Raw genomic sequence first — 25,001 nt, 5'->3', positions numbered from 1 at the left:
GAGAAGAGGATCAGCAAAAATAACAACAAAAAGAAATGGCATATTCCCTTGGAACCTGTCTCCTCATAAGAGAAAGAAAAACCATAATAACCATTTTGCAGTGTTGTTCTGTTAGAAATAATGTAGAGAAACAATCAGCTAAGAATTGATATATCATAGACATCACCCAGTCAGCACATAGTGTGGTGAGGTTCACTGACCTCATGATGACTTGCTTGGCCAGTGGCATAGCCACTGTGGACTTCTGTAGCTGTGTGCCATTGGCAATTGTTACTCTTGTGGCAATTTTACTTCCCATCCTGCAGAAGGGTCCTAGCCCAGGGTCTTGAACACATTGAATGCTTGATGGAGGGAAATGAGCTCATCCACAAGTATTGGCTCAATGTTTCTCTTCAGAGCCAGCCTCCAGTTCTCATTGTATTGGTGAGACTTGTGCCATCATCACACTGGGGAAGGACATTGCTTTCCTACTGTCAAATGAGACACAAATGACTCTGACTTTTCAGAAAACTTTACTGTGTAACATCTATATGGGTTATGACCTGTGTATCAGGAACACAGTCTTGACTTTGACTCCTTTTTATAATACCTGGCCCCTGAATCTCTCATGTTCAGTGACAGGAGGCTTCGATACTGAAGTAAAAGTCTACACATTGGTCAGTTCACCCCTCTGGCCAGTGTGGGAAGGGAATAGAAGTGGACCTTCCTTTTAGGAGCCGTGAGAAAGGGGTAGGAGGCAGAGTGGGACAGCATGGGAGGAAAGTTCAGGGTGTGGAGGGGAGGGGCAGAGGGGATCTCTGGAAAGTCACTGGGGAAGGGCGATGGGGTCTGGCGCTCTGGCAACCCCTTAGGTGAGGGCTGCTGTGGGACCACCAGAGCAGGTTGGAGGGTAACAGTGGCTTCTGCCTCAGGGCTGCTGTCTCTGAAGGCATGACGCCTGTCTTCACGGGGGTTCGGCTCTGAAGGAAGATCCGAAATTTGGAGTTGAATGTCAGTATTGTCAACAGCCCGGGGAGGGTCTATTCTGATGGCAGCAGTCATGCCATATCTTCGTCGTTTGTTGACCCAGTACAGCAGTGGGCTATATTTGAAGGTGGCAGCTTTCATCACCTCCACCCACTGCTGGGCATGCTGTCTCCTCTGCACATTCTTCCACCAATGGAGTAAGAGGATGCCACCACCAGTTATCATGGTGCAGATCCCCAACAATCCAAAGTACCACGGGACCCATGCTGAGGCAGTAAACAAACAAACAAACAAAAAAAAAAAAAAAGAAAAGAAATGTGGCACTCTGACTTACCGCTCTAGCTTGGGACCTGAACTGTTTCTCATTCCTCTCCTGGATTTGGCTCATTCATTCTCTCATTCCCTCCCACCCTTGTCAAAGACATGCCTAATAATTTCCTGATTCAGTCAAACTATATTTGAAAGGCATGTAAGCGACCCCATTAGCCTTTTACATATAAGGAACAGTAGGTTTAGAGGGGCCAGACCTGCCCAGACTCATGACAGGCCTTCTGACCCCCAGTCTGGGACCCATGCATTCATTCAGACCAAGAAGCCTCACTAAGAACAAGGACCTCAATTGTATCTTTTCTGCTTGGGCAGAACATGGTCTCTGCCTTTGAGGAGTCCTTAGTTTCCTAGAGAAGTCTGTCTCTTAACTAAATAGCACTTCCTTCAGGCATCTACTACCCCATCCATGCAAAGGGTCTTCCCTGAAATTTTGTCCCCCACACTCAAAGTTCTGTGTGTACTTACTGCCTGGAAGGCCCATGTCCTCCTTTTGCGAATCCATAAGTTTCACTCTGGTTACCAGGTCTATGGCTCTGCAAAAAGTGAACTCACCCACTACTCTGTCCACCAATGGGAGTCCCTAGAAGGCCCCAGTCCCATTGTTCTCTAAAGATGAGATCACCAGGTTCTGAGCACCTGGAATTCTTGGGCTGGTGCTTGTAGAGTGGTTGGCAGTTGATGGAATATGGGACTCCATCATGTGACATCTCATGAGCATGTTGTTTTCCATAGAATTGTCTGTTCCCAACTTTGTGTGGTGAATACTCAGAGCAGCCCCCAGGAAAGGGCTCTTACACCCTCAACAGCTTCTACTTGTGTTTTCAGTTGTTAGGGAGTTATTTTCCAGTGGGGAATGGGGCAGGGAGGACAGTGAGCATTGGGCATCCCTACCCTCAAGAAGTGTCTTACCTAGTTGTAATGGTACAAAAGGGCTCAGAAGAGCCCTGCTTTTGCTCCTACCATCTCTCTTTTGTTTATTCAAGTTTTTTGGGGGCATCATCATGTCCCATTGGAGCTCCCCGATATGTGATCCTGCTTCTATTTCCAGCTTCTTCTCCCTCCCCATTCATCATATACTGTTTTCCACACCTCCTTATCCTCCCTGGTGGTCAACTCCCCAACTCTGAGACAAAGAGTCCTTTCAGTTGATTTCCAAATTTCTAGAACTCTGAAGCAGATAAATTTGAAGCAAATGGGTTCCAGTGGCAGGAATAAAAGTGATTTCAACAACTATAAGTTTGTATATAGTGGAAAATATAATGTTCTATGGATTTAATGTATGATTTTTAGAAAGTTGCTCTATATGAACTGGTATAAAATTGATGCCCTTTTAAACAATACTACCCACCCACCATGGACAAATAAAGTTCAGTTAAGTATAAATTAAATTAAAAACTTAACATGAAAAACCCGAGTATGATGCTCTGCCACTGAGGCTTATTTTAAAATCATCATTTTTTAAATTTTATCTTCGTCTCCCTGTGTAAGGGTCCGATGAAACGTCGGAGTAAGAGACCACAAGAGACTGTCTTATGCAATAGCAGAAGGGTGGCTTTATTTGGAGACCAGCATGCTGGGGCCCGAGCTCTCTATAGCAAAGAGAGATAGAGCCCTGAGAACAGCTTGAGCAGAGCTTATATACTTTCCCTGGAGAGGACAGGGAGAGAAGTTACATTTTGTAGTTTGGCAGTTGGGGACAGCTCATTCTGGGAACAAGATTAGCAGACAGTCCATAGTTGGGGACAGCACATTCTGGGAACAAGATTAGCAAACAGTTCTTAAGATTTCAACAGTGTTTTGTTAAGCATATAGAGAAACGGAGTGACAAGTACCTATTTTATTAACCTTTCATTTCCCACTTCTTCTTCTGGCTACTTTTAATCATAAAAGTGAGCATTGGGGGGTGTCATATTCCGTGTCTGCTAGTGGGGTATATTGTTGTCTGATTACCATAAGTTTGATTTGTCCAATTTGGGATTGGAGAAAGGAAACTACATGGTTGAGCAAACAGGGTCCTAGAGTTAGCAACAATATAAGAATTATTAAAGGACCGGCCAGGGCTGATAAAAGCGTAGTTAACCAGGGGGACTGTGTGAACCAAGATTTATATCACCCTTTTTGGGTCTCTCTCTCATTGATGCTCTTTAAGGCATCTTTTTAATTTACTCATAGAATTTTTTATAACTCTAGTATGGTCGGCATAAAAACAACATTTTTCCCTTAATGCAGCACAAAGGCCCTCTTCTCTCATGAAGAGGAGGTTCAACCCTCGCCTGTTCTGTAAAACAACTTCAGAGAGAGAGGTTAAAGATTCCTGCAAAGCTGTGATGGAGGTTTCTGATATCTTTAAGTTTTGGTCCATTGCTGTTTCTAATTGGGTCATTTGTTGTGTCCCACGGACCAGGGCAGTAGTCCTTGTGCCCACCCCTGCAGCAATTCCCATTCCTAATAAGATGGCTAAAGTGAGGGATACAGGTTCTCGGCGAAACCGGGTTGTATGTTCCTCTATTTGATCTTCAAATGAATCTGCATCATGATAGAGCACTCTGGGAAACATCTGTACTATTATACAATTAATTACATTTGTTGACCATTTTATGAAAACATAAATAATGTTTAAGTATATAGAATTATACTGTTGTAGGGACGGGCAAGGCAAGGCACCTAAGATAGCACTGAAGACAGGGAAACAGTTCTATTCGGTTGCAACTGGATTCAGAGGGCACTGTTTCTGTTGTAATCAATTAATCCCCTGAACCCCAAGTTTAGGTAGTTTTAGAATTTTGTACTCAACATATAAGGGAAGGGGCTCAGAAGTTCACAGTCTGCAGAAGTTCACAAAAAGCAGTTTTTGTTTCTGTTATTATTATTTTTTCTCTGTTCTGGGCAAGTTAACTTTTCAAGGACACCTGGGAGGGGGAGAACTTTTTCTTTCTTTTTTTCCTTGCCAGCTGTTACCATGGAGCCCAATTGATAACTTTTTATCTTAGAAATGTAGCCATCTCTGTGAAGCCCCAGCTCAAGGCCAGAGGCCTTGTTTACATATATTGTGAAAAACTAGTAAGGGGGTGTCTAGCTTAGGAGTGCTGATTTTTCCAGCCAGTGGCCAAGTAGAACAGAGCAACATGAAAAGAGGAAGTTTATCTATACTGAACTCTTTTATAGGGACTCTTTTGCTGAAAGTCCTAAAGTCAGCCATAGTGAAGACTTCTGGAGAAGGTCAGTTAAGACTTTCCTGTGGGCCTGGTATAGAGGGGGAGGACAAGGAAGGTGGTGCTGAGAGCAGCTCTGTGGATCTGAGAATGAGGAAGGAGAGATATAAAAGAATAATGGGAAAGGGGCTTGGGATTTTCCTAGCAACAAAAACTTGAGTAGTAGAACAGGTAGAGCAGAGGGGAAGACTGGAGTGAGTATCCCAAAAAGCCTGTGAGGGACTTTAAATTTTTAGTAACCTGTTTTTAGTAATGATAAAGCAACTTTAAAGGCCATCTTTATTACATCTTGGATAGTCCTGGTGGGACCCGGTGTGGGCACTGACAGGAGAAGAGAGGAGTGAATGGGTGGAGAGATACCTCAGTACCTGTTACTTCAGCACGGGGGCAATGGTCTGAGAACTGGCAGAGGTTTGGGTTCCATTAGGTAGCCCCTGAATGTTTACATCCTTATGACTTACAGAAGATGTCGGATTTTCCCCCACACAGCCGTGACTGTTTGTGGCTTTGATAGTCCGCCGAGCAAACATAGTAATCTAGGTTAACCAACCTGCATCTGGCTCTCGTGTCCCTACATCCATAATGTTTGTTTCTATTATCTATGGTACGGAAGGGATTTAATGGAATTTTAGTGGGATTTTTTATCAGGGATACCCAATAGGAAAGATCTATAGCCAGCTGACAAGGTTTGTGATTAGCCATCACTGTTGTACGGGCTGATGAGGGTTAGAACCACTGGTGGTCAAGGGGAGAGTCTATAGCCTTATCCACATGGCGAATACGCAATTTGAGAGGGTTACCAGTCTTTTCCAATTTCCAACCAGAATCTGGACAGGGCACAGGCTTGAGATGAGAGGCATGGATCCAGGAAGTGATTCCGTTTACCTTTACCTCTGTAGGTGTTATAAGTAGCACCTGGTATGGTCTTTTCCAGCGGGGTTCTAGGGATGACACCTGATGTCGTCTTACATAGATGAAGTTTCCCACTTGATATCGGTGTGGAGTTCCTTCGTTCCCAGGTTGGTAGGCAGTGGCCAGCTGTTTCCACAGGTATCACTGAGTTTTTTAAAAAGCTTTAAGTCTGTCAAGCAAGGGGGTGTGAAAGGAATCGTTAGGTCTTAGAGTTGGGGTCAGGTCCCTGATCGGAGGAGGGGCATCATAGAGAATTTCATAGGGGGTGAGGTTACACAAAGAAACAGAGGGAGTATTTCTTGCACGAAACAGTGCATAAGGCAGGAGCATAGTCCAATCTTTTATGCCGGTCTCTAAGCTTAATTTTGTCAACGTCGCTTTAATGGTTCTATTCATTTTTCCTACCTGTCCTGAGCTCTGGGGTCTATAAGTGCAATGTAACTTCCAATTAATCCCCAGGGTCCTGGTTAACCCCTGACTTACCTGGGTCATGAACGCCGGTCCATTATCGGACCCTATTACCTTAGGCAGGCAGTATCTTGGAAAAATATCTTTCAGGATCTTCTTGACCACCATTTGTGCTGTTTCTTTTTTTGCGGGGAAGGCTTCAATCCATCCTGAAAATGTATCTGCAAAGATTAGGAGATATTTAAGTCCATACCTTGCTGGCTTAATTTCAGTAAAGTCCACTTCCCAGAATTATCCTGGTTTGGTTCCTCGAAGATGCCTTCCTATAGGAAGCTTGGAGGGGTAAGCATTAACCCGACAGGCTTTTGTTACTCGTTCAGCTAATTCTTTTTTTTGCTGTGAGCTGGTTAGTGGAAAACTCTGTTCTTGATCTTTTAGGAATGCCTGCAGTTTCTTTGAACCAAGGTGAGTGAGTTGATGTACATTCTTAACGTAGTGTAGGGCTTTCTGAAATTGCAAGTTGGGTTCAGTGTTGTCAAGGAGTTCAGTGTCAGTGTCCTCAGATGTTAAGTTGTCGGGGTGCTCTGATGTAGTTAAATCTCCTGACTCATATTTCCCCCATATGGAAAGTGTTAACATGGTTACTCTGTTTAGGGCTGCCAATTTAGCCTCTTCATTTGCCCTCTTGTTAGATGGGGGTGGTACTGCACAACGGTTTGTTTTCTGGGCTCAGTGAGCCATTGTTTACTGCCCCTAAGGGAATAGCCCAGGAAGATTCCTTCTTGCTGGCAAATTTGGGCCTTTTTGGCAGCAGCTCGGATAATAGTGCTTGGGTCTCAGACTCACAGTTTTCCTTGGTGTCTGCTGCGAGTAGCAGGTCATCCACATATTGGAGTAGGGTGACTTCAGGGTGCATGGTTCTGAAGTTATTGAGATCTCTGTGGAGGGCTTCATCAAAAAGAGTGGGGGAGTTTTTGAACCCCTGTGGGAGTCTGGTCCAAGTTAGTTGATCAGACGTTCCAGTTTCTGGGTTTACCCATTTGAAAGCAAACAGCAATTGACTATCTTTATGCAGAGACAAGCAAAAGAAAGCATCTTTTAAGTCCAGGACAGTATACCATTTTCGTTCAGGGTTCAGGGTGCTAAGCAGATTGTACGGATTAGGTACTGTGGGGTGAATGTCCTGCACTCTGTTGTTGATCTCTCTTAGGTCTTGAACGGGGCGATAGTCCCCGGTTCCTGGCTTTTTTACTGGTAGCAGGGGAGTGTTGCAGGCCGATTGACAGGGCCTTAGGACCCGTAAGGCCAGATATTTCTGAATATGGGGCCTTATCCCATCATTAGCTTCTTTGCTCAGAGGATATTGTTAATATTAATTGGGGAGGCTGAGGTTTTTAATTCCACCATTATTGGAGGTTGTTTTACAGCTAGGCCTAACCCAGCAGTTTCTGCCCAGGCATCTGGGTAATCTGTTATCCATTTCTGGGGTAGCTTGCCTGTTTGATCAGTCTTGGGGGGTGTGAAGAGTTGATGTTCATCTTCTACTGACATAGTTAAAGCCATGACTATAGGAGTTTTTACTGAAGGATTTAGAAATTCCATTTGGGGGCCTTCAGGGTTAAAAGTTATTCTGGCCCGGAGTTTGGTGAGCAGATCTCTGCCCATCAATGGGGCTGGGCATTCTGGGATCACTAGGAAGGAGTGATGGATTTTTCCTTTTCCCAGGTCCATGGTCCTCTTAGTTGTCCAAGCCCGATATTTACTGCCATTAGCCCCTTGAACTAGAGACCTTTTAGTTGATAGAGGGCCCAATGGGGCCTTAAGGGCTGAGTATATTGCCCCTGTATCCACTTCAAAGTTTACTGGGGTCCCCTCCACTTCAAAAGTTACCTTGAGCTCGGGGAGGGGATCCGAGCCCTGACTTTCCTAGTCATCCTTCAAAGTTAGAATGGCTGGTTGGCGTGGCTGTTTCTTTCTAGGGCACTCTTTGACCTAGTGTCCTTTTTTTTCTACAGTAGGCACATTGATCTGAGGCCAGATGTAGCTTTTGGCGTGGGCCCAGGTATCCCTTTCTGTCTCCCTGTCTCCTAACTTCTGGCCTATTTGTTGTTGTGACCAGGACCTTAGTCAATGCCTCAGTTTGTCTTTTGCTTCTTTCATCCTCCCTTTGCTCCCTTTCTTTCTCCCTCCTTTGTTCCTTCTCTTCCTCAGTTTCTCTCTTATAGTATACCTTCTCGGCTTCTCTGACTAAATCTCTCAAAGTCAAATCTTGTAATCCATCTAAGCATTGTAACTTTCTTTTAATATCCAGGGAAGCTTGCCCAATAAAGGCCATCGTGACAGATGCCTTTTGATCCTCTGCCTGAGGATCAAAAGGAGTATATCTCCTATATGCCTCCATAATTCTCTCCAGAAACATAGAAGGTGATTTATTAGGCCCTTGAATAATCTCTCTTACCTTGGCCAAATTAGTTGGCCATCTAGCGGCTGCTTGGAGACCCGCTATTAGAGCCCGGCAATAAGTGGACAGATGCTCCCTACCTTCAAAGGTGTTGAGGTCCCAGTTGGGTCGGTTCAAGGGGAAGTTGTGTCGGTTGCCCATCTGGTCCGAGGATATTTTTTTCTTGCTTCCAGGAGGATTCTTTTTTGTTCCTCTGTCATGAAGAGAGTGCCTAAGAGTTGTTGGCCGTCATCCCAAGTAGGCTGGTGTGAAAACATCAATGACTCAATCAGACCTGTGAGCTGGGTGGGGTCCTCGGAAAAAGGGGGATTGATATTTTTCCAGTTATATAGGTCTGAAGAGGAGAAAGGCCAATACTGGTAGGCTTGCATTTCTCCACCATGGCCATCTTCTATCATTGGCCCATAAGGACGGAGGGGAAGTATCATGAGGCTTCAGGGTTTTTAATCATTCGCTGCTGGCAAGTTCCTTTAGCCAGGCCAGCTTCCTCCAGGGGAGGAGGGACTATGTGTACCTCGGGGAAGTCATCTGGAGGGTTCTGGGGGTTGGGGAACAGAGGCAGGGGATAAGGAAAGGGAGGAGAATCCAGCAGAGTCAAATCTTGAGACTCAGGGAGAACAAAGGGTGGAGGAGGAGGTTTGAGAGATAGAATCATAGGGGGAGGGGTAGGAGCAGGAACAGGGACAAGAAAAGCTTTCACCCAAGGAGGAGGAGATTCACAAAGGTCCTGCCAAGTTAAGTTATACGGCTGTTGATCTGGATGGCTATGTGGTCCCAGCTGAAAGACAAAGACAATATCTCTGCCTTTTCAAATTAGTGGGGAGTAGAAAGATCCTTCTGGAGGCCATCCAATTCCAAAGGTGGGCCATTCTGAGGCACAGAGAGTGTGCCAGGTTCGGTGTTTTACTGAAAAAGAAAGATTCTGAGCCCTTAAGCGGACTTCAGTCCAGTGAATGACTCTGTCCTATAATGAAAGTTACTTGAACAAAGACAGGGACAATACAAACGTGACACAAACACGGACACACAGTAAACAGTAAACGTGTAACACAAGTTCAGAGGCAAAGATTAAAAACAGACAGTGAATTCAACCTGAGAGAAAGAATAGTTGCCGGCAAGACCAGACGGGTTGGCAGCAGAATACAGATGAGGGCACCTTGTCCCTCCCAGATGGGGGCACCTCCGTCCCCCCGAGAGTCTCCCAAAGCGTCTCTTGAGGAGATGTGGTCTGTGGCTTCAGGGACACGTCTATCCACCACCGCCAGGGGGAGCTTACGCTCTCCGCTGACAACCACACTCTGTCAACCCAAAACCAGAAAACCAGAAAAACCAGAAGGCTCTGAGAGCTTATGCTCTCCAGCCCAAAACCAGAAGGCTCTAAAACCAGAAGGCTCTGAGAGCTTACGCTCTCCAGCCCCAAACCAGACTCTGAGCGATCGCAAAGGAAAAACAAGAAGGAGAAGAAGGAGGAGGAGAAGAAGAAGAAGATAAGGCGCCTTACTTACCCCTCTAAAGGAGTCTTGTTGAGGTCTCCCTGTCCGGCGATGCGCAGTTCCCGGCCAGTGCACCAAATGTAAGGGTCCGGCGAAACGTCAGAGTAAGAGACCACAAGAGACTGTCTTATGCAATAGCAGAAGGGTGGCTTTATTTGGAGACCAGCATGCTGGGGCCTGAGCTCTCTATAGCAAAGAGAGATAGAGCCCTGAGAACAGCTTGAGCAGAGCTTATATACTTTCCCTGGAGAGGGCAGGGAGAGAAGTTACATTTTGTAGTTTGGCAGTTGGGGACAGCTCATTCTGGGAACAAGATTAGCAGACAGTCCATAGTTGGGGACAGCACATTCTGAGAACAAGATTAGCAAACAGTTCTTAAGATTTCAACAGTGTTTTGTTAAGCATATAGAGAAACAGAGTGACAAGTACCTATTTTATTAACCTTTCACCTGTACCTAATCTGGGGGGGAACAGGATTACTTTTTGTCCAGATATCTGTCCTTGAGCACACATCCACCACAGGAGTGAAGAAATTCAGAGTTGGGGATGGCACCAGAAGATTTAAAAAATGATTATATCTCAGATTATCAAGTGAAGTAGGACCAGACACACCTGAAATCACATCATTAAAAACCCTCTGTTCCCCCTGATGTGCAGAATCACAGCCTCTGGTATAAGAGTCCCCTGTGTTTTTCCTTTGCTTGCAAAGCAATTAAACTTCTGTCTATCAACTGGTATATTGATAAACAAATGGGATATATCCATCTAACAGAAAATATGTGTGGATTTGTGTGTATACATATACATTATATTTACATAAGATTTTGATATTAGGGACGGACCCCAGTATTCAGTTATTAAAAAAAACACTGTAGAAAGCCTAAATCAACTAAAAATTGAGAAATAGTTTTCTCTCTGAAAAAATTTTAATAGCAGTTTTACTTATTTTATACATCTATATTATTAGTTGAGGTGTGCCTATGTATGTTTGCATATAATATATGTGTAATATAAAATATATAATACATATACATATGTATATGTCTACATATATTTATATGTATATATGTATCTCTCTCTCTATATGTGTACATATGTACATATATCTACATATATATTTATGTAAAATTATTGCTAAAATTAAGAAAACAAAACCAGTTGACTTGTATCTATTTTAGACACAGAGCTCAGTCCCTGAAACGTTTTGCTTAATGTGCAGAGCTTGACCTTCATCCCATCCTGCAGTTTCTTCTGCTTGCTGGTTGGAAATCTTGTCTGTCGATATTCCTTGCATTCTTCCATATGAAAACAGCCTTACTCTCTGTGCCAACCTGAGCCATGAAGTAATCTGAATGGAAACTACTTATGATTTTGTAATGAAGATATTTGAAAAAAACTGCAAGAAATACCCAAGAGAAAGTAGTCAAAGAATTTGTTGGGTTAATTATTTTAACAAAGTAAGTCTAAGTTTTTTAAAATTTTTACACAATCATCAATTTGATTACTGCTTCTGCCCAAACAAAAGATGCAAATCACTGAAGATTAAAGTTTAGGACTAGAAATAGCATGAACTCTACATCATAAGAACTATTTGCTGCTCATCTCATCTGATTACACAGCCTGGTAGAGGGTCTCTAGGCTCTACTGTCCCTCAGTCCCTGATGCCCATTCATTGGGTCTGCTTGCCCAGAGCAGCATGTAATTTTTTGCATTTCTTTTCTCTTTTTATTTTTTGGGTGAATGACAGGCTATTTTTAAAAATCAGCACTTAAGTATAATGCATTGGCTACTTTTTATTGGAATATTTTATCTTAATTTTTCTCTTACACAAGAAGTATTAACTTGATAAGACAGTGGATTTGAATAACCAATTACTTTACCAAAGCAATCTTCAAAGAACAAAGTTGGAGAACTCACTTTTCCCAACTGTGAATTTGTTAAAAAGTGACAATAGTTGAGACAGGGTGATACTGGCACGAAGATTGACCTGCGGGCCAGTGTAAAAGAGCTTAGTCCAGATGTTGGCCCTCGTCTTTGTAGTTATTAGTTTGACAGGAATGTCAAGATAATTAAACAAGGGGGAAAAGTCTTGTCAGTTATATGCTGGGGTGACTGGATATCCACCTGACTCCTGACACAGTGCACAGAGTTTAACCCAAATTTAATTCCAGAACTAACTCAAAATAGACCTATATGTACATAAGAGCTAAAGGGGGATTTTCTTTAAATGTATAGGAGTAAATTTTGACTTTATTAGGCAAACTCTTCTCGGATAGGACAGCAAGAGCACAGTGATAAAGGACAATATGAAGTAGATTGAACTTCAAGTTAACAACTTTTGTTCAAAGTATCTTGTCAAAAATTCGGAAAGATAACTGACAGACAAGGACAAAATATGTGCAAGTAACATGTCTTAAAAGAAAATGTATTCAGAATAAATAAAGAACAGAACCCAACACAAAGATAGCCAATGTTTAAATAAAGGACACATCATCTGAGTAGACCTTTCTCTAGAGACCTTCCTCTAAAGCAGATATTCTGGGCCAGTGAGCACATAAAAAAAATGTTCAACATTATCATCCAGTGAGACTCAAAATAAGGTACTACTCCACATCCATGAGGATAGCTAAAATAAAACCAGATATTAACAACTTGGTAAGTAATTGGGAAATGTAGAACCCACCTTCCTACATTGCAGTAGAAATGTAAAATAATGTAGTTTCTTTGAAAAATATAATTTGAGGAAATGTCAGACCAGAGATAGCACACCACATGACCCAGAATTCCACTCCTAGTTATATATCTAAAAGAACTGAAAACTTTAAAAATGTTTTAAAAATATTTTTATTACTTGAGAGACCTTTATTTTATTTATTCATGTGATGTGCTGAGAATCAAATACAGAGCCTTACGCATGCTATGCAAGCAGTCTACCATTGAGCCACAGCCCCACCCCAAGTAATGAAAAGTTTTGTCTGCCAAAATTGGTACTAGATTGTCCATAACATTCTTCATAATTACCAAAAGTATAAATAACCCTAAGGTCCATCAAGTGGTATACAGATAAACAAATGTGATACAACCATCCAACAGAAAATATGTATGTATTTGTGTGTATACATATGCATTGTATGTATATAAGATTTTGATATTAGATACAAAACCCAGGGCCTCACCCATGGTAGGCAGTGCTCCTCTACTGAGCTAAAGTCCCAACCCCCTCTTTCTTTGTGATGGGGTCTTGCTAAGTTGCTCAGGATGGCCTGGACCTTGTCATCCTCCTAACTCAGTCTTTCTAGTCTCTGGGATTATACACATGGGGAATTGCTTCTGGTTACAATAGGACATTATTTGGTAATAGAAAGAAATCAGTTACCAACACTTGCTCCAGCCCAAATTAACCTTGAAAACATAAAGCTAAGTGAAAGTCAGGAAAGATTACATGTGTAATTCAATTCACATGATACTTGAGAAGGCAACTCTTAGGAGGTAGGAAGTTGATTTCTAGCTGACTTAGGGTTAGGAGGCTGGGGTAGAAATGAGTGGTTGCTTGTGGTTCTGATGCTCTTTCAGGGGAGGTAGAACTATACTAAGATTGTTGATTGTACAACTCTGCAGATACACTGAAAGCCATTGGCTAATCCACTTAAATGGGTGAGTTGTACAGTATGTAAATTGAGTATTAATATATCCTCCAATTACTTGGAGGATTAAGAATACTTTTGTATGCAATGGCTAAGTCAAAAATATACTCTTATGTTGGGATTATACCACAGATACAAGAACAGAACCTATAGAGTGGATGGTGTCAATTGGGATCAGACTCCCAGAGATACATTTGAAAAAACGGATGGCAGCCAAAAAAGAATTGTGGGCCTCTATCAGCAGGTAGGAAATTTTATTTATAAAATATATTTGAATATTAGAATTTTTAACCTCAGTAGAATCAAATTCTCTGAAGTCTTATTTAGGAAGCATAAATATAGATATACAGTATTAACATAGTCTCCTTTGGGGACTAGGACAGCTTCATTCATTATCCATGTGTTCAAGTGCCTGTGTAGGGGGCAATATGGCATCATTAGACAGTTCTAGCAGGGCCCCTCTGTTAGCATTAGAAGTGGCTAGAATAGTTTTCAACATGTACATGTACTATTGGATAAAAATAAAATATGGTCAATCTTCAGATAGAAAAATGTACATGTCTAGAAGTCTTAGCTCTGTAGTATATGGTGCAAAAAGAGTAAAAATGATCAATTACATTTGATGTGATGCCAATTATGTGCTAAGCCTTACAATTCATGGGTTCCCCAATCTCAAATTTGAGTGTGCACAAAGAAATAAGTAAACTTAGCTCAGTAAACCATGATGCGCCAGTTGACATGGTTGACTTTCTAGTTTTGACAAATGAAAGAATGATCAAACACTTGGAGCCAGACACTTGGAGCAACTAGAAATAAGTTGCAGATGAATGATATGGAAAAGAGTTCTATTCGTTTATAAGAATCCAAAATATAGCCATGTGGAGCCATTGGAAATACACTGCACTCTAATGGGCATTTAAGGGAATGGTCCAGTGACAACGTTACCCTGGCATGTGGGCCACCTTCAGTTCTTCTGTAATTTCTCCAAAAGGAGTTAGGGCCTCAGTTGCATCTTGGCTGTGCATGCTAGGACAGTTGAGTCTCCTGATTGTGGAACTTGGGTTCTCACAGCAGGCAGATAAGATGGATCCATTCTGATAGTATTTCATGTTATGGGGACTCTCTCATGGCCCTTTAGATTGTGTGGTCATGGAAAACTCGTGAGAAGCTGAAATATACATGTCAGGAGTGAGCTGTATGCAAATCAGGGAGAGGAGAATGAAGGGGATGTCAGAGGCACAAAGACACACTTTTTAAGATGGGCCTGTTGTGACCCTATCTCAAACAACTGAAGTGTTCTCTAGAGAAGTAAGGTGAATACAGGGCAGGGATGTAGGAGCAGGCAAGGGCTGCACCCTTATTGGAGGGTCAGGTAGGGAGCCCCTTGTGTAGATCTTTGTTCTGTGGGACAAATTGGACTTTCCCAAGGTCATGTAGTGTTATGTAGATTAATCAAGTGATTCTGTTTTTTTTGGGGGGTAGAGGTGTTATTGTTTTGTTTTTCTTAATCTTATTGTGGCCCTGGGATTGAACCTGGGTCCTTGAGCATGCTAAGCAAGCACTCTACCACTGAGTCACATCCCCAGCTCAAGAGATCTCTTTTTCAATACTATTTTATCAATATGTACAAAGTGTGGGCCGTGTCTACATAAAAATGGAGGTAAGGTACCCAATGAGGTGGTTGTTAAAGGTACTCATGTAAATGGTGTTGTCCTGGCTTGGAGAGGAATGGGCAGGCCTTGTTGATAGTGTGGATGTTTTGGGTGCCAGAAAAAGGAGAGGATTTGGGTGGATGATGGCATCATCTTCTGGGATTGGGGAGCCTGGAAGAAGCTGGCTTGAATGGGCTGGAGATATGAAAGGCTCTGATGGAGTTACAAACTGCAGAATCAGTGAACTCCATACCATGAGAAAGTTCTAGGACAGGGACACAGGTGAATCCCAGGGGTTTTTCTAAATAATTGTTGCAGTCTGGCTGGGCAAAATAACCAGGGGTTGACAAGAAACTTGTGAAGGTTGATACGGCGAGAGTCGCTTTATTGTAGGATGGCAGAGGTATTTATACCTAACTGAATACACAGCCTGTTTCAATTTAGCATCATCCAGTTACAGCAATCCTCATCATCTTAACAATTATACACATCTTAACTCAATTAACTTCATCTAGGTACAGCAATTAGCCAACAAGGAATCTCTATCATCTTAACGGCTCGCTGGCATTACTTCATCTTAATAATTATACACAGCTTAACTCAATTAACATCATCTTAATAGCTCGCTGGCATTACTTCTCAAACCACTCCCTCTGGCAAAGTGCAAGGCATCATCTTGACTTGGTTGTGGCTCTCAGCAAATAATTACAAACCTCTTTAAGGAAAAGACATGTATACCTGCATCAGTATCTTAAGAATTGAAACTAGGAGGCTAGCTTAAGAAGAATAATCACAAATGCCAGATCTGAAGTTGTCTTCTTTGAGGTGTGAGGACTCTTGAACTTCCCAGGTGCTTAAGAAACACCTGGTGCCAGAATCCTTGTGACAGATTATCATTTGCAAGGTCCTTGTTGATGAGTGATGTGGAACGCTCTAGCAGAATCACTATTTTTTGTTGGGAGGAAAGGCAGTTTGCCATTGGAGAATTGCAGCATAAGTGTAGGAAGGTGTTTGTGACATCTTGTTTAAAAAATGTCTTTTCCTCCTGGAAAGAGGAACTATGAGCTTAGGGGGAAAGACCGAGAAGAAATGTTGGGTGTAGATCTGTAATTGAAATTTTAAAAAGGGGTCAGGGTTTGCCCTTCCCCATTAGTGCAAGTGTTCTTAAAAGTTTTCAGAGTGCTTTAGGAATTGTCAAAGCAAGGTCAGTGAGCCCTGTATACTCTTAAGTGCCTCTCAGCCATCACTGCATACAAGGGTAGAAAAGAGAATAGTCACTTTAGTGTAATTCTTTGTGGGATGTATAACATGTGGGCCATGTATGCCAACAGGAACCACAATGATGGTCTCTTGGTCAGCAAAGGCAGATGGAAAAAGTGCCATAGGCTTATTCCTGGTTCACATGTATATCTTGCTGAGCTGTGATACCTGACAGGTTATGGTGACTGATGTCGTCTCTGTAGAAGACAACTCTGTCTTTAAAAGTTAGATTTAGCTGTTGTCATGGTGTGCATCTATAATCACAGCTACACAGGCCAAGGCAAATTTGATGATGAATTTGAGGCCAGTGCAGGCACATTAGTGAAGCCCTGCCTAAAAAAAGGGGAGGGGCAAGGATGTAGCTCAGTGATAGAGCCCCTTCCCAGTTTAGTCTCTGAATATTAATATCAAAAAGTATAAGTCACTATTTAATCATGATTTGGAAATAGTGTTTTTGCAGAAGTCTATGACCCAGAATTGTAACACCTAAGTTGGTTGGGTGGGGCTCCACCACTCCCACTACCATAGTTTTCTCTAATATAAATTTATTCTTGCTTGTGTAGCCATATTTTTAACTTTTTACAAAATGGTCTAATAGATGCAATGTGTAAAGAGTGTAGAATGATGAGGTCCTGTCTAAAGATATGAGACAGTCCCATGAGAAGCATGACAGTACTGAAGGAGTTTGTCAAGTCAAGACTCTAGTAAGTACTAGTTTTCTGACTGTGCTTGTGCCTGCTTGGTGTGTGCACAGAGGTTGAGCTCTGTGTATATCCCTTAGCATCTTAGATTCTTCTATTAAAAAATGCCCATGGCTAATGTTTAGAACTTTTTGTTGTTGTTGTTTTTGTACCAGGGTTGAAATCTGGGGCAATCAACCACTGAGCCACATTCCCAGCTCGACTTTGGATTTTACTTAGAGACAAGAGTACCACTGAGTTGCTAAGCCCTTTGCCATTGCTGAGGCTTGCTTTGAACATGGGATCCTCCTGCCTCAGCCTCTCTAGCTGCTGGGATTACAGGCATGTGTCACTGCACCTGGCTGAGAAAATGGTTTTCTTTTGGGGAGGAGCGTGAGCAATTCCAGGTTTTCTGATTCTGTAATGTTAGGAGATGCAGGAATAATGAACGAGAGATGCTTTTGCCTGAACAAATGTGAATCCAGGGACAAGATTATTTCAGAGTTCTATATTGTTACCAGGGTTAAGGTCCAGCTGCTTGCCCCACAACTGACCAGTCAACTGACAACTAAGTAGTTGAGGCAAAGAAAGTGATTGTATTTAAAAAGTGGTTCAGTGAGAAGAAAGAGGGATTCTGTATCCAAATCCCTACCTCTTAGGAAGCTGATCTCAGGGGGCTTATGTCAGTGATTCATGGGTGTTTCCAGATGGGCAGGTGTTCTGCAGAGGGAAGGCTGGATAATGGCATTCACGTCATGATATTTTCCAATTTCTTAAATTTCAACAATAAAGATCATGATTTTTTTCCTATTATGGACTAGGTGCATATTATACAATGATAGGGAAAGGTAATTCTTCCCAGACGCTCTTGCTGAGCTGCTAGCTTAAATCCCTGTAATGAGGGAGAACATCCTTCCTCAGTAACATACTGTAAACTCCCAGCAGGGAACACAGAGCATCCTTCCTCAGCTAGCTACTGCCATCATGAACAGAAACACATCCACTAGTGAATTTCAGTATTTCAACACTGAGGACAGGCAGTAATTTATTCAAGGAAAGTAGTCCTGATTTGCAAATATCTAATTGTCATTGATTATTTTCCTTGGATTGATCACAAAAGGAATGTTAATTTTCAGATCCCAGAATGCACAAAGAGAACTTAAAATACTAATGTTTTAGGTTTGACCTAGATTTTCTTAGGAGGAACTTTGAAAGAAGTAAGACTCTTCCAACATTACAAATCAGTAAGATGGATTTTGAAGATATTCATGTCATTGTGGGGTCAAATAAAGAGTAATGCACAAAGGAACCCATGCAGTCATGTTTATAGCTATGACTGTTGCTCTTTTCAGTATGCCTGTTTTTTTTCTGTGAGACAACAGACAAACACTGAATCAGAATGTATGAAGAGCACTTTGCTATAGGGAGCTATGTCATCTCTTTATCTAACATTGTAGACATTTGCTCATGGCAGTTGGAAGACTGATCTCCCAATTGTATCCCTAAGGATCAAATACATAGAATCAAAATGATGCAGAGGAACCTATGTTAAAAGGAAAGACTAAAGTTTTAACAGTATCAGAGCAAAGAAGGAATAATGAATCAGGCAGCACTGAGAACCAGAAGAGGTTCAGGGTTTCATGGCAGCAGTGTGGGCAGTGAGCTTCCATAGGCTGATGTAGAAGTAGAATGAAAAAAAAATATTTGACTAGAGTCAAAAGACCCTACATAGATGTTGGTTAGCAGTTTGTGTAAATTGGTAAATTTCCTAGTTTCATTTTACTAAAAACTTAAACTGTTTCCTAGTTTTCGTGTAACATTTTTACATTAATTCTCCATGTACCTGTGGAGGAAGCTGAAGCCCTGGAATCATCTCAGTCTAATGGACTCTCAACAAAAACTAGGATAGAATCCAAGTTCCAATCCACTCATTGATAAGACTAGAATTATGAGATTTCAGTAGAAAATAGCACCAATATACAATGTAAATGCCCTTGGATAATGTTGATGTTGAAAAAGCAGTAATTTATGTCTTGTGATTCTTTTTCAGTTTGAGGCTGATCCACTAGCAGATTGTTTAAGAGGATCAACAATTACATCCTTACTTAGAGTGATATCACTAAATGACTGGATGTTTCTTTATACTAGGAGCTGTGTTGAAATAGTGAGTCACGACTATGGGAAAACAACTATGTAAGTACAGTGGCAATTTTAAGTTTCCAATTTAAAAATCCATAAATAATCAATTGTTTTATTTTACCCAGCCTAGTCCTTGTGTTGAGCTATAGTCAAGCATCAACTGCCACATTCTCAGCTCTCTGAGAAAGATTGGGTAGTGATCTGAGTTTGGATTTCATTTGCAATTTTTTAGCTCTTCTGTGTGGCAGCTCCTACTTCTTCTTTCTTTAGTTTCCCAAAGCATTGCTTTCTGATTATAATATATATATATATATATATATATATATATATATATATATATATATATAAATCTGGAATTATAATGTTTACTTAAAGAGCCTCTTCATTATTCAGAGAGGTACCAGGTCCTGTAGAATTCCCATAGGAATAAAGTGCCTGACTTCACGATGCTGCAATGTACCTGGCACCCAGGAGTGGGTCTGTGGCAACAAAGCTGAGGAGTGGACACCCTTCCTCTGCTGCTGGCTGTTTTGCATTCTATAGCAGTTTCCTTTCTTTGCATTGCTGCACATAACCCCTCCACCCCCCTGTGCTAGTGCTGCTGGTCACAGTGGAGAATTTTGACTCCCATGGGATCAGTGTCCTGTCAAGTAGTTTTTATTGACAGCTTTTTGTTTGCTGTGCATCTCATTGGCTTGCTTACCATCACCAACTAGATTTTGTTTCTATCATATCCAAACCAGAACACATTTGGGTATTCTGAGATTTTACAGAACATGTATTTTTTGTTACATGAACCTAACCTAACTTGTATTCTTATATGAAATAATGCAAATCTACTTTTGTTCTAGTGCAGCTATTTTTGTCACACATAAGCCATTTTGGTTCATTTTACAGGGTGAATTCCAATTTTTTTTAAAAACTCAGTTTGAGCTTCATTTCATATCAGTGACAGCCATTTCAATTTATCTGAATAAATCATTTTGTTTTTTTTTTGTCACTGTGTGTTACAAAGCCTCCCCCCACTCCCTTGATTTTTAAGAGAAAGCAAATCTTCTTTGATTTATGTTTATGGCTTCTGTCCTCCTTTGAAAGCAGGGGCTAACTGATCATTGGCACAAATTAATGTCCTAGAATCTACCTTCAGAATTAGAGTCTTGGGTGTGAAGCAGTGAAGACTATATGTCAGGGGCTTTAGGTCTCTGCAGAGTTGAAGGGGGCAAGGTGACCAGGGGGCAAGGTGATGGAGAAGTGAACCTCTGTTCTTGTTCTTCCAGAGAAGATCTGCGTAGTCCTGTTTTGTATTTTGAGATACAATATAAGATCATGCTTATACAAGGAAGAAATGGTTCCACTTAACTTTAAAACATGAAAATGGCTTAAAATATATTGCTAGAGGTCATGTGGATAGAAATCAGGCTTTCTTTGCAGTTGCTGGATCTAAGCCCTTCAGCCCACACAGAGGGGGTAAAAAAGAAAAAATTGGCTACATGTTTACTAACTTCTGAGAATCACAAACACACACCACACACCACAAAATAAGCAAAAACAGACACTTCTCTCAGGGACGTGTACATTTAAAGTTTAGATGAAATATGGTAAGTGGTTTTGCTCATTTTCAAAGTAAATGGGAAAAATTTGTGTGACAGAATCAGGCTTTCAGGCTTTCTTATCTCTAAACTGGGGCCAAATATCTGATAATTATCTTTGTGTCTCCTTTTTGGACCTTATTCAGAAAGTAGAAAAATTATTTATATTCCCATGTAGAAGAATGACAGGGGACTCAACTTTTGTGCAGCTATGGATATCTTAAGATAGTGCTTTGGATGTGTTACTCCATATAATATTAGGTGGTTACCACCAGCCCTTTCAGTAAGCAAATCTGTACACCAAGCTGATGACACTCCATACAGAGTGAAGCATTCTTTCACCAAGTTTGTTTTAAGAAGACATGATTAGGGAAGGGATATCATGGGGTGGAAAGACCAGGAATTGTAATGCCAGGCAGATGTACATGGGAGAAGAGGATCAGCAAAAATAACAACAAAAAGAAATGGCATATTCCCTTGGAACCTGTCTCCTCATAAGAGAAAGAAAAACCATAATAACCATTTTGCAGTGTTGTTCTGTTAGAAATAATGTAGAGAAACAATCAGCTAAGAATTGATATATCATAGACATCACCCAGTCAGCACATAGTGTGGTGAGGTTCACTGACCTCATGATGACTTGCGTGGCCAGTGGCATAGCCACTGTGGACTTCTGTAGCTGTGTGCCATTGGCAATTGTTACTCTTGTGGCAATTTTACTTCCCATCCTGCAGAAGGGTCCTAGCCCAGGGTCTTGAACACATTGAATGCTTGATGGAGGGAAATGAGCTCATCCACAAGTATTGGCTCAATGTTTCTCTTCAGAGCCAGCCTCCAGTTCTCATTGTATTGGTGAGACTTGTGCCATCATCACACTGGGGAAGGACATTGCTTTCCTACTGTCAAATGAGACACAAATGACTCTGACTTTTCAGAAAACTTTACTGTGTAACATCTATATGGGTTATGACCTGTGTATCAGGAACACAGTCTTGACTTTGACTCCTTTTTATAATACCTGGCCCCTGAATCTCTCATGTTCAGTGACAGGAGGCTTCGATACTGAAGTAAAAGTCTACACATTGGTCAGTTCACCCCTCTGGCCAGTGTGGGAAGGGAATAGAAGTGGACCTTCCTTTTAGGAGCCGTGAGAAAGGGGTAGGAGGCAGAGTGGGACAGCATGGGAGGAAAGTTCAGGGTGTGGAGGGGAGGGGCAGAGGGGATCTCTGGAAAGTCACTGGGGAAGGGCGATGGGGTCTGGCGCTCTGGCAACCCCTTAGGTGAGGGCTGCTGTGGGACCACCAGAGCAGGTTGGAGGGTAACAGTGGCTTCTGCCTCAGGGCTGCTGTCTCTGAAGGCATGACGCCTGTCTTCACGGGGGTTCGGCTCTGAAGGAAGATCCGAAATTTGGAGTTGAATGTCAGTATTGTCAACAGCCCGGGGAGGGTCTATTCTGATGGCAGCAGTCATGCCATATCTTCGTCGTTTGTTGACCCAGTACAGCAGTGGGCTATATTTGAAGGTGGCAGCTTTCATCACCTCCACCCACTGCTGGGCATGCTGTCTCCTCTGCACATTCTTCCACCAATGGAGTAAGAGGATGCCACCACCAGTTATCATGGTGCAGATCCCCAACAATCCAAAGTACCACGGGACCCATGCTGAGGCAGTAAACAAACAAACAAACAAAAAAAAAAAAAAAAAGAAAAGAAAAGTGGCACTCTGACTTACCGCTCTAGCTTGGGACCTGAACTGTTTCTCATTCCTCTCCTGGATTTGGCTCATTCATTCTCTCATTCCCTCCCACCCTTGTCAAAGACATGCCTAATAATTTCCTGATTCAGTCAAACTATATTTGAAAGGCATGTAAGCGACCCCATTAGCCTTTTACATATAAGGAACAGTAGGTTTAGAGGGGCCAGACCTGCCCAGACTCATGACAGGCCTTCTGACCCCCAGTCTGGGACCCATGCATTCATTCAGACCAAGAAGCCTCACTAAGAACAAGGACCTCAATTGTATCTTTTCTGCTTGGGCAGAACATGGTCTCTGCCTTTGAGGAGTCCTTAGTTTCCTAGAGAAGTCTGTCTCTTAACTAAATAGCACTTCCTTCAGGCATCTACTACCCCATCCATGCAAAGGGTCTTCCCTGAAATTTTGTCCCCCACACTCAAAGTTCTGTGTGTACTTACTGCCTGGAAGGCCCATGTCCTCCTTTTGCGAATCCATAAGTTTCACTCTGGTTACCAGGTCTATGGCTCTGCAAAAAGTGAACTCACCCACTACTCTGTCCACCAATGGGAGTCCCTAGAAGGCCCCAGTCCCATTGTTCTCTAAAGATGAGATCACCAGGTTCTGAGCACCTGGAATTCTTGGGCTGGTGCTTGTAGAGTGGTTGGCAGTTGATGGAATATGGGACTCCATCATGTGACATCTCATGAGCATGTTGTTTTCCATAGAATTGTCTGTTCCCAACTTTGTGTGGTGAATACTCAGAGCAGCCCCCAGGAAAGGGCTCTTACACCCTCAACAGCTTCTACTTGTGTTTTCAGTTGTTAGGGAGTTATTTTCCAGTGGGGAATGGGGCAGGGAGGACAGTGAGCATTGGGCATCCCTACCCTCAAGAAGTGTCTTACCTAGTTGTAATGGTACAAAAGGGCTCAGAAGAGCCCTGCTTTTGCTCCTACCATCTCTCTTTTGTTTATTCAAGTTTTTTGGGGGCATCATCATGTCCCATTGGAGCTCCCCGATATGTGATCCTGCTTCTATTTCCAGCTTCTTCTCCCTCCCCATTCATCATATACTGTTTTCCACACCTCCTTATCCTCCCTGGTGGTCAACTCCCCAACTCTGAGACAAAGAGTCCTTTCAGTTGATTTCCAAATTTCTAGAACTCTGAAGCAGATAAATTTGAAGCAAATGGGTTCCAGTGGCAGGAATAAAAGTGATTTCAACAACTATAAGTTTGTATATAGTGGAAAATATAATGTTCTATGGATTTAATGTATGATTTTTAGAAAGTTGCTCTATATGAACTGGTATAAAATTGATGCCCTTTTAAACAATACTACCCACCCACCATGGACAAATAAAGTTCAGTTAAGTATAAATTAAATTAAAAACTTAACATGAAAAACCCGAGTATGATGCTCTGCCACTGAGGCTTATTTTAAAATCATCATTTTTTAAATTTTATCTTCGTCTCCCTGTGTAAGGGTCCGATGAAACGTCGGAGTAAGAGACCACAAGAGACTGTCTTATGCAATAGCAGAAGGGTGGCTTTATTTGGAGACCAGCATGCTGGGGCCCGAGCTCTCTATAGCAAAGAGAGATAGAGCCCTGAGAACAGCTTGAGCAGAGCTTATATACTTTCCCTGGAGAGGACAGGGAGAGAAGTTACATTTTGTAGTTTGGCAGTTGGGGACAGCTCATTCTGGGAACAAGATTAGCAGACAGTCCATAGTTGGGGACAGCACATTCTGGGAACAAGATTAGCAAACAGTTCTTAAGATTTCAACAGTGTTTTGTTAAGCATATAGAGAAACGGAGTGACAAGTACCTATTTTATTAACCTTTCATTTCCCACTTCTTCTTCTGGCTACTTTTAATCATAAAAGTGAGCATTGGGGGGTGTCATATTCCGTGTCTGCTAGTGGGGTATATTGTTGTCTGATTACCATAAGTTTGATTTGTCCAATTTGGGATTGGAGAAAGGAAACTACATGGTTGAGCAAACAGGGTCCTAGAGTTAGCAACAATATAAGAATTATTAAAGGACCGGCCAGGGCTGATAAAAGCGTAGTTAACCAGGGGGACTGTGTGAACCAAGATTTATATCACCCTTTTTGGGTCTCTCTCTCATTGATGCTCTTTAAGGCATCTTTTTAATTTACTCATAGAATTTTTTATAACTCTAGTATGGTCGGCATAAAAACAACATTTTTCCCTTAATGCAGCACAAAGGCCCTCTTCTCTCATGAAGAGGAGGTTCAACCCTCGCCTGTTCTGTAAAACAACTTCAGAGAGAGAGGTTAAAGATTCCTGCAAAGCTGTGATGGAGGTTTCTGATATCTTTAAGTTTTGGTCCATTGCTGTTTCTAATTGGGTCATTTGTTGTGTCCCACGGACCAGGGCAGTAGTCCTTGTGCCCACCCCTGCAGCAATTCCCATTCCTAATAAGATGGCTAAAGTGAGGGATACAGGTTCTCGGCGAAACCGGGTTGTATGTTCCTCTATTTGATCTTCAAATGAATCT

The 25,001-nt window shown here is 42.0% G+C and overlaps 2 protein-coding genes across 2 annotated transcripts; both read right to left on the bottom strand.

Annotated features, from left to right (window-relative positions):
* Positions 1-657: 657 nt before the first annotated feature.
* LOC144368498 (testis-expressed protein 38-like) lies at positions 658-1,798 on the bottom strand. Its single transcript, XM_078027511.1, has 2 exons — positions 1,762-1,798; positions 658-1,232 (listed from the first exon to the last, which is right to left on the bottom strand). The coding sequence occupies exons 1-2, from the start codon at positions 1,796-1,798 to the stop codon at positions 658-660; spliced, it is 612 nt and encodes a 203-aa protein (XP_077883637.1).
* Positions 1,799-21,832: 20,034 nt separating this feature from the next.
* LOC144368496 (testis-expressed protein 38-like) lies at positions 21,833-22,975 on the bottom strand. The gene is made up of 2 exons (XM_078027510.1): positions 22,939-22,975; positions 21,833-22,407 (listed from the first exon to the last, which is right to left on the bottom strand). Exons 1-2 carry the CDS (start codon positions 22,973-22,975, stop codon positions 21,833-21,835), a joined length of 612 nt encoding a protein of 203 aa, XP_077883636.1.
* Positions 22,976-25,001: the final 2,026 nt, after the last annotated feature.

This window comes from Ictidomys tridecemlineatus, chromosome 2 (genome assembly GCF_052094955.1).
Source record: "Ictidomys tridecemlineatus isolate mIctTri1 chromosome 2, mIctTri1.hap1, whole genome shotgun sequence".
Taxonomy (NCBI): Eukaryota; Metazoa; Chordata; class Mammalia; order Rodentia; family Sciuridae; genus Ictidomys; species Ictidomys tridecemlineatus.
The sequence above is the reverse complement of the archived record's forward strand: the minus strand, read 5'-3'. Positions and strand labels throughout refer to the sequence as shown.

What these genes read in the sequence shown, in the direction of transcription:
- LOC144368498 (XM_078027511.1), bottom strand. Translation starts at nt 1,798, where the DNA reads ATGGATTCGCAAAAGGAGGACATGGGCCTTCCAGGCA. An exon ending in GGACATGGGCCTTCCAGGCA is followed by an intron (nt 1,233 to 1,761) that starts GTAAGTACACAC and finishes TTACTGCCTCAG; the next exon opens with CATGGGTCCCGTGGTACTTT.
- LOC144368496 (XM_078027510.1), bottom strand. Translation starts at nt 22,975, where the DNA reads ATGGATTCGCAAAAGGAGGACATGGGCCTTCCAGGCA. An exon ending in GGACATGGGCCTTCCAGGCA is followed by an intron (nt 22,408 to 22,938) that starts GTAAGTACACAC and finishes TTACTGCCTCAG; the next exon opens with CATGGGTCCCGTGGTACTTT.